Source organism: Budorcas taxicolor, chromosome 4 (assembly GCF_023091745.1).
Source record: "Budorcas taxicolor isolate Tak-1 chromosome 4, Takin1.1, whole genome shotgun sequence".
NCBI classification, from domain to species: Eukaryota; Metazoa; Chordata; class Mammalia; order Artiodactyla; family Bovidae; genus Budorcas; species Budorcas taxicolor.
Window position 1 is genome coordinate 7483299 of NC_068913.1, and position 9974 is coordinate 7493272.

At 44.6% G+C, this 9974-nt stretch overlaps 1 protein-coding gene across 1 annotated transcript; it reads left to right on the plus strand.

Moving 5' to 3' along the window:
* The first annotated feature begins 7692 nt into the window (after positions 1–7692).
* On the plus strand, positions 7693–9726 carry FIGNL1 (fidgetin like 1). Its single transcript, XM_052639219.1, has one exon. The coding sequence runs from the start codon at positions 7693–7695 to the stop codon at positions 9724–9726; it is 2034 nt and encodes a 677-aa protein (XP_052495179.1).
* Positions 9727–9974: the final 248 nt, after the last annotated feature.

Here is a 9974-nt window from a genome sequence, read left to right on the forward strand (position 1 = left end):
TTGTGCCTCAAAGAGCAAGTGACACAGAGGGAGAGTTATTTTCAATGTGAAACGTCTACTTATCAGCAAATAGAATGTGATATCTCACAGGTCAGTAAATGCTCCACCTCGGTGGGTGCTGGCTGGAGACAGGAAAATCAACAGTTGAGAAATGGTGGGGGAACCTCTTCCAAGAGACTGAAAACTACAATACATGACCTTTAATCTCTCTCTGTATCTGAGATTCCAACAGTCTATGAAAATAAGAGAATCTGCCTAAATTACAAAGTAGAAACACCACCAACAGCATGGGTTATTTTTCTGTGAGAAGCTCTAATCTGTGCAACCCATGTCCAGCAAAGGACTTGCCCATAACAATGCCTATCACTTGGGCTCTCTTTCCTGGGGTCAGCTCTGGCCTCAATGCCCTTCAGAGGTCAGCTCCACTTACCCCCCACAGTCCTTGGAGGTAGCTCATGAGTAGTGGGGTCAGAATCTGAACTCTGCCTCCACCACCTAGCACCAGCCCCTCTGGCATAAGAATACCATGTGTTTCCTTTGTTGTGCAGAAGCTTTTAATTTTAATTAGGTCCCATTTGTTTATTTTTGCTTTTCTTTCCAAAATTCTGGGAGGTGGGTCATAGAGGATCCTGCTGTGATTTATGTCAGAGAGTGTTTTGCCTATGTTCTCCTCCAGGAGTTTTATAGTTTCTGGTCTTACATTTAGATCTTTAAGCCTCTGCACAACAAAGGAAACTATAAGCAAGGTGAAAAGACAGCCGTCAGAATGGGAGAAAATAATAGCAAATGAAGCAACTGACAAAGAATTAATCTCAAAAATATACAAGCAACTCCTGAAGCTCAATTCCAGAAAAACAAATGACCCAATCAAAAAATGGGCTAAAGAACTAAACAGCCATTTCTTCAAAGAAGACATACAGATGGCTAACAAACATATGAAAAGATGCTCAACATCACTCATTATCAGAGAAATGCAAATCAAAACCACAATGAGGTACCATCTCATGCCAGTCAGAATGGCTGCTATCCAAAAGTCTACAAACAATAAAAGCTGGAGAGGGTGTGGAGAAAAGGGAACCCTCTTGCACTGTTGGTGGGAATGCAAACTAGTACAGCCACTATGGAGAACAGTGTGGAGATTCCTTAAAAAACTGGAAATAGAACTGCCATATGACTCAGCAATCCCACTGCTGGGCATACACACCAAGGAGACCAGAATTGAAAGAGACACGTGTGCCCCAATGTTCATCGCAGCACTGTTTATAATAGCCAGAATACGGAAGCAACCTAGATATCCATCAGCAGATGAATGGATAAGAAAGCTGTGGTACATATACACAATGGAGTACTACTCAGCCATTAAAAAGAATACGTTTGAGTCAGTTCTAATGAGGTGGATGAAACTGGAGCCTATTATACAGAGTGAAGTCAGGCAGAAAGAAAAATACCAATATAGTATACTAATGCATATACATGGAATTTAGAAAGATGGTAACGATAACCCTGTATGTGAGACAGCAAAAGAGACACAGATGTATAGAACACTCGTTTGGACTCTGTGGGAGAGGGTGAGGGTGGGATGATTTGGGAAACTGGCATTGAATGTATATTATCATATGTGAAACAAATCGCCAGTTCAGGTTCAATGCAGGATACAGGATGCTTGGGGCTGGTGCAATGGGATGACTCAGAGGGATGGGATAGGAAGAGAAGTGGGAGGGGGGTTCAGGATGGGGGACACGTGTATCCCTGTAGTGGATTCATGTTGATGTATGGCAAAACCAATATAGTATTGTAAAGTAATTAGCCTCCAATTAAAATAAATAAATTTATATTAAAAAATAAATAGACAAATAAAAATTCTCAAATTCCAGGGAATAAGTGTCAGAAAACTGAAAAAAAAAAAAAAAAAGAATACCATGTGTTAGCCTCCTAGGGCTGCTGAAAAGAAAAGAAATTTGCTCTCAGAGTTCTGGAGGCCAGGATCCAGAAGTGGCGAGGCCAGCCAGGCCACACCCCCTCCAAAGCCCCAGGGAGGATCCTTCCTTGTCTGCTCCAGCCTCTGGCAGCCCAGGTGTTCTCTGGCGTGTGGCTGTATACCTCCTACTTCTGCCTCGTCTTCAGGTGGTCGTCTTCTCTCTGTGTCTCTTTCCTTCTTCTCTACTGAAGCATCGGTTCCCTGGATTAGGGTCCATCTCAATCCTGTATGACCTCAGGTTAACTCAGTTACATCTGCAAAGATCTTATTTCCAAATAAGGTGACATTCACAGATGTTGGATGTATGTATGTTTTTTGGCAGGGGGATACAATTCAACTCACAACATACGGTATTAAACTGGAAGCACCAGAGGTACGGACTCATGTTGGCAGTGGATTCAGGAGGAAAGCAATAGAAGTGCGTCGTTCCTTTCCTGCTCTGTCCACCCATTTCAGGGGAGGCCCATCTCCCCACTCACCAGCTCCGTTCATGTTGCTAATGCCAGGGAGCCTGTCAGAGCCTCATGGTTCATCCAGTGAGCTAGGGAAAACCTGTTACTGAAATCGCACATCTCATTCACTCCAGGTCCACACACCCTTTACTTCTCTGGTGGAGGCAGGGACTCATCCCCTCCATCCTCAATTTTCACTCTGCTTTCTTCCTTAATGCTGAGTTAAGGAGGTGAAAGGTGGGAACTTGGTCAGAGTCCAGCCACAATCAGGAATCCCACCCAGAAAGAACTGACTCTTGTTCCATCTGCTTCTACATCCCCTCCACCGCATCCATTTCCCTGGACCTACAAACACACCACTTTTAAAATTAAAGTGACTCTCCTGGCAGACGAAGATGCACATTATTTGAGGCCATATTCTCCCTCTGCTTTAAAACAAATGAGATTACTGAAGTGTGCATTGGCATTTGTTGGAGATCATGGTTATAATATTCATGAATATGGAAATGAGAGGCCAGCTCCCAGAATCCCTCACACCAAGAACTTGCACTCTTCACTGTAAGTGAAAACTTCTTCCCTTGCAGGTTTAAAATTTTTTACTAAACAGAAAAACAACAACAACAATAACAAAAAACAGTGTATGGTCTCAGAAGGAAAGTGAAAGACCTGCCTAGCTCAAGCACTACACTCTTACAAATTATGCTAAAGTATTAGGACAGTATTCTAAAATATCCCATTTGTAACAGAAAAGGTCTTGCTATAGATTAGGGCTTGAATCCCCCAAATATCACTAATAACACTAGTAGTACCAATAAATATAATACAGCATCACAGCTTCTGCTGAATGTCTGCAATGTGCCAGCTTCTGCTTTGACAATTTAAGTATTAGAGCTCATATTAACCATAACTCTTACAATAACATATTGGGTTAGAGATGCTTATTCTTGTTTTATAGATGAGGGGGAGGTTGAAATTCATACAGAGCATGGAATTGACTTAGATTTTTGTGAACTATGCAGGAAGAAAAAACTGCTGGATTGGGAAATGCTTTTCTGTCAAATGTGCAAAAGTAAAGTGGCAATGCTAATGCCACTTGGAGAAATTTTAATATGTGAACAACAGGCTTCCCAGGTGAAGAACTTGCCTGCCAATGCAGGAGACGCAAAAGACGCAAGTTCAATCCTGGGTCCTGGAAGATCCCCTGGAGGAGGGCATGGCAATCCAGTCCAGTATTCTTGCCTGAAATCCCACGGACAGAGGAGCCTGGCAGGCTACAATCCATAGAGTTGCAAAGATCAGATACTACTGAAGTGACTTAGCACACACTCACACACATGAACAGTACTCTTAGGAGGCTAAGGTGGTGTTTTATATAATACAAATTCTCCAAAATGCTATCACTAAAACTTTGGTGATGAAAATCACTGAAAATTGCTATTTCCCAAATATGTAGTATTGATATGATTTCTAAATATACAAGTAGAAAAACAGCTAGTAAACAAAGCTATTAAGCTGGTCTTAAGATAATGTTTTTAATTTTCATTTTTTTCTGGGTAATTATAACTAGTAAATTATTTAGTATATTATGAAGAATTACAATAAAAAGTCTTGTTACTATCTAATCCAAGAGATGAATTGTGAGCTACCCTTTTCCCTTGTTTATTTTTAAAAGGTATTGTCCAATCATTCCCTTTTATTTTATGCCCACTTTAAGAAATGTTTAAAGAAAGGTCCTAAAAGAAGTGTTCCATCTCACACTCCTTTAGGAGTGCATTTCAATGTCAATTGCTGTTAGTTGCTCCAGGAACTGCACATTCGTTTTCTCCATCCCTGGTGCCAGGCGCTCACTTTCTGGGGAAGCAGTGCCCACAGGCAGGAGAGGAGGAGGCCCTGTGGCTTCCCAAGGAGCGTCTCCTCTTTGCTGTCTGAGAGAGGTACTCAGGAGGGCACCCTCTTCCCCAGCGCGGCCCCTTCTTGCTTTAAACCAGAATATGTCAGCAGGTTCCTGGGGTTGTAGGTGTGCCCTTGGGACACTGAGATGATGAGCCCAGGTAGGATGATGGCAGGATGAGGAGGTGGGAAGATGGTCCTTTGTGACCCCCTCAGCTCATTCCATCAGACTCCACACTTCCCAGATGACTCATGGCATGAACTATTAAGTTGGTGCAAAAGTGTGGTTTTTCGCTTCGTTGAACTCTGCCATTTGATACTGGAATACATTCTTAAATGTGGTTATGTTATACATCATTTTCATGCTCATTTCTTGCTTCATGTTTTTTGCTAATGAATTGTTACTTGCTGTTTACTTTATATGTATTTTATACTACGGAAATGATGCTAGAGAAAAAACAAATTTGAGTGGTTTTCTTATTTGAGTTCAAAATGGGTCATAAAGCAGCAGAGACAACTTGCAACACACTTGGCCCAGAAACTGAACTCAATACCCAGAGGTGGCTGTGAGGGGTATTCCGTTCCTTGTCCTGCGCCAGGACAGTCCCTGGGAAGAAATGCATGTTTCCCAGTCTTCCAGGAGCAAGTCCTCCAGGACCCACGGAACAAAAGGACGCGCTGGCTGAGTGACGTGGGGATTTGAGATGCGGATTCTGAGTTTAAAAATGTGTGAGAGGGAGGCTCGTTCCTAAGGGAAACAACCAAACCAACTCATCCGGGGAGCTGGTCAGAGCTTGAGCTTGGAACCGAGACACGGGGGCGGGGCCAGGGCGGGACTGGGAGCTCAGACCCCGCCCCCGGAAGCCTATAGCGCTTCCCCGCCCGCGCTCTCAGTGTCTCACAGACTCACGCACGCCGGGATGCACGCACGCACGCACGCACGCACGCACGCACGGCGGGGCTGAATCGGCAGCAGTGCGCAGGCGCACACGGTCCGCGCGCTTTTCGGAAGCCGCAGGTTGGCGGCGAGAGCCTTGAGGGGTAAGGCCGGGGTGGGGCGCGGGGCCGGGAAGGCTGAAGGTGCCTGTGGCTCCATGTGCGGGCAGGCCGACCCGGGAGTGTGGTCTCCCGGCTGGTAAGGCTCCAGCAGCGGCGAGTCCGCAGCCGGCCTCTGGGGAGGCGGTGTCCCGGGGGCCGGGCGGGCGGCGCTCTCCGGAGGTTCCGCGGGGGGAGGCGGAGCCAGGCCTGGGGCCAGAAGGAAGGGCCTGCACCCGAGGTCAGGGCCAGCGGGCAGTGGGCGGTCCCTCCCTGTGAGCGCCGCAGGGTCCGCCATCCGCAGCCCGGTCAGCGCGGTGACCACTGTCCCCGGGGACGTTCCTCCGGGTGCAAGGGGAGGGTCGGTGTGGTGGGAAGCACCTACCGTCTGGATCAACAGCGCATCCTACAATGGGCAGGGAAAACCCCAGAAGATGGGACTGCATCTCATACATCACTGCCGACTAACCGTTGTAGAGATCTAGGAAGTGGTGCCCGGGGCCAGGCTGTGCTGCTGAGGGGCGCTGGCCAAGCCATCTTTGGTTTGTGTGTCCCTAGTCCTTCGGTGAATGATTGCGTTGAAAGGAAAAAGGAAGACTTGAGAGGTGAATGTTGAAGAAATCTGAGAGGGTGGAAAGGAAAGAGCAGGGTATTGGGGGGACAGTGATTAGAACGCTGAGCCTTTGGAAGAATCCCAGGGTTGCAGATGATAAGGTGGGATGACGCTGTGGGAGAGGAATAGGATGTTCATGGTAACAAGAAAGTTGGTTGTAAGTGACTTCCAAGTCACCTCTCTTGCAATTTCTCATTTCTGGTATTGTAGGATTAAAATAGGGTAAAATGGAATAGTGGAAAGAGGGATAAATTGTCACGAGATGTCAGTTCTAGTTTTGACTTTATAGCTGTAAGCAAATTAGGATCTTAGTGTTAAGTTTATTTTTTTCAAAAATATTACAGAGGTTTACGAATACCTACTTACAATATGACTGATTCTTTGTAGGGTTCAAGGGAGAAAGCTGTATTAAGCATGGCTCTTGCACCAAAAGAACCTGCTGATTATTAAGCTATATTTACATGTAATTTCGAAGGTAAAATTTAAAATACATAAAGTTCTTGGTTTTTACTTTATTGCAGTACCCTTAGGAAGCTTCAACATTTTCTTACACGTTTTTCTTGTGGATTGTCAGGTAAATTCTACACATCCACCAACATTCATCTACACATTCATCTACAGTTCTGTAAAAGTAATTTTAACTTAATGAAAGGAGGCTTGTATGACTAACATGAGGAGGAAAAGATCTAAAATAAAGCACCTTACTACCAGCTGGTTCTCATATTTCATCACAACAGCTTCGCTTTGTAAAGAATCCTGTGAAACTGGGAAATCGTGAGAGATTCTGGGGCATCGTGTTTTCAAGTGCTCATCTACCTGTTCCAAATCCTTGGAAACATTTACTATGTGATAATTGTTCCTGTCTGTTATCTGTGAGCTTTGGTGGCACTGTGAAGGGGCATTTTGTCCATGGTAAAGTGCACATGAACTGCAGTGAAACTGCTCATATGTGAATTCTGGCACCATTGCTCACTGGCTGTGTGACCTCAGCTTAAGTTTCTGAACTCTCAGCCTCAGTGTCTGCATTTGTGCAGTAAAGAGGCTGATAGTAATTTTCAGATATTTTCATATTTGACTTGATTCTCATAGTGATTTCTCTTATTTTACAGATAAAACTGAAGGTCCAGCAATAGGAAGAAGCCACCATGACATTGTTCCTCTGATTGTCCTTAGAGAACAGACTTAGACCTCTCTGCTTGACTTGGTTTGTTTTGCCTTGCTTGTCTCTAGTTCCATTGTTTTCCATGTTGCTGCCACTGCCTTTGATCTTCCTGCATTTAGTGTTTGTGGTGGTTCTGGAGAGAGTGACCTGTTAACTAACTAGGCCCATGGCCCTGACAGGACCCAAGACTTTGCAGAGGGTGGTCCTTTGAAGTGCCCTCAGAATGCCACTGGGCATTCTGGTCACTGACACCACCCTCTAAACCTTGTGAATGTTTTTCCTATTCACAGGGAAAATTGTTATATAACTGAAACACTTTAACCCATAACAGAGCATTATTGACTCTTTAATCTTTTATATCTTGAATGTTTGAAAGCTATGGTTAAATAGATGTTTCCACTATAAACAGCCTTTCCTTATAAATTTACTTCATAAATAAAAAGTCCAGTGTGTTTTCCTTAAGACGGGCAAAGATTTTAAAAGTATGTTAAAAGTGTTATGTCTTTGTTTTCTTCTAAACTGAATTTTTTTCATCTTTGTTATTTGTCATAGAGCCTCTAAAATGCAGGCCTCCAGCTCCAGGTCTGTACACCTGAGTGACTGGCAGAAGAATTACTTTGCACTTACATCTGGTACATGTACACCTGGACAGAAGGCAGATGCCTACCGAGCGCAGATACTCCGCATTCAGTATGCATGGGCAAACTCTGATATCTCCCAGGTCTGTGCTACTACACTGTTCAGAAAATATGCAGAGAAATATTCTGCAGTTATTGATTCTGACAATGTTGAAACTGGCTTGAATAACTATGCAGAAAGCATTTTAACTCTTGCAAGATCTCAGCAAACTGACAGTGACAAATGGAAGTCTGGATTGTCAGTAGATAATGTGTTTAAACTGAGCAATGTGCAGGAGATGATGCGTGCTGGCAAGAAATCCAAAGACTCTCTGTTGGCGCCTGCTGATGCATCACTAGTCATCCACAAAGGGGCCACTGTCTTTGACCTTCCTGCATTTAGCGTTTGTGGTGGTTCCGGGGAGAGCAACCTGTTGACTAACTCAGCCCATGGTGCTGACAGGACTCAAGAGTTTGCAGAGGGTGGTCCTTCTTTGACGTGCCCTCAGAGTGCGCAGCCACCTCTGGTCATTAACACCACTAAGACGTGTCCTGTAGCCTCAGCACCTTTTGGTGAGTCAGCCCTTGCAAAGTTCCATGCCAAACCATTATTTGGGAATGTCAAAATGGAAAATAACAGCTTTCTAAAAGGAAATATAGGTCTCAATGTGTTCTCATCTAATCAGTCTTGTTTTCCTTCTTTCTGTGAAAATACACGGGACAGAAAAGCTTTTTATGGTGCTCGCACCACTGATGCACTTTCCACCCCAATACTGAATAAGGCTTTTAGTAAAACAGAAGATAATGGCCAAAGAGGGGAGAGCAGCCTGCCTGCTTTTAAAACTGCAAAGGAACAGTTATGGGTAGATCAGCAGAAAAAGCACCACCAGCCCCAGCGTGCATCAGGGTCTTCATATGGTGGAGTGAAAAAGTCTCTGGGGGCTGGTAGATCCCGGGGGATATTTGGAAAGTTTGTTCCTCCTGTACCTAAGCAAGATGGGGGAGATCTGGGTGGGGGGATGCAGTATAAGCCTCAGGGTGCAGGTGCTGCAGACCCAGCACATCCCATGGACGAGCGTTTGAAGAACTTGGAGCCCAGAATGATTGAACTTATTATGAATGAGATTATGGATCAGGGACCTCCAGTAAATTGGGAAGATATCGCAGGCGTGGAATTTGCCAAGGCCACAATAAAGGAGATAGTTGTGTGGCCCATGTTGCGGCCAGACATCTTCACTGGCCTACGAGGACCCCCTAAAGGCATTCTGCTCTTCGGTCCCCCTGGCACTGGTAAGACTCTGATTGGCAAATGCATTGCTAGTCAGGCTGGGGCAACGTTCTTCAGTATCTCTGCTTCCTCCTTGACTTCCAAGTGGGTGGGTGAGGGGGAGAAAATGGTCCGTGCATTGTTTGCTGTAGCAAGATGTCAGCAACCAGCTGTGATATTTATTGATGAAATTGATTCCTTGTTATCTCAGCGCGGAGATGGTGAGCACGAATCTTCTAGAAGGATAAAAACCGAATTTCTAGTTCAGTTAGATGGGGCAGCCACATCTTCTGAAGACCGTATTCTAGTGGTGGGAGCAACCAACCGGCCACAAGAAATTGACGAGGCTGCCCGGAGAAGGCTGGTGAAAAGGCTGTATATTCCCCTCCCAGAAGCTTCAGCCAGGAAACAGATAGTAGTTAATCTGATGTCCAAGGAGCAGTGCTGCCTCAGTGAGGAGGAGCTCGCACTGGTGGTGCAGCATTCTGACGGGTTCTCTGGGGCAGACATGACTCAGCTGTGCCGGGAGGCGTCTCTGGGTCCTATTCGCAGTTTGCAGGTTGTTGACATTGCCACCATAACGCCTGATCAAGTTCGCCCAATAGCTTACAGTGACTTTGAAAATGCTTTCAGAACTGTGAGACCTAGTGTATCTCCTGAAGATTTAGAGCTTTATGAAAACTGGAATAGGACTTTTGGTTGTGGAAAATAAATGGGACACTTAGGATGGCATCTTTGTAGTCTTATCTTTCCACTTTTTATTATAGCAAGGAAACTAATGAATTGTGAAATGTATATTCTGAATCTGTACCTTAAAATATGATAACAATATGTTAACTTTTACAATTGATTGACTTAGACTATATTAATATAAGCTCAATTTTCATTCCAGTTGTTTCCTGATATTTAAGCCTATACATACAAGATAGGAATGTGCTTTTTTTGTTTTGTTGCTAAGAG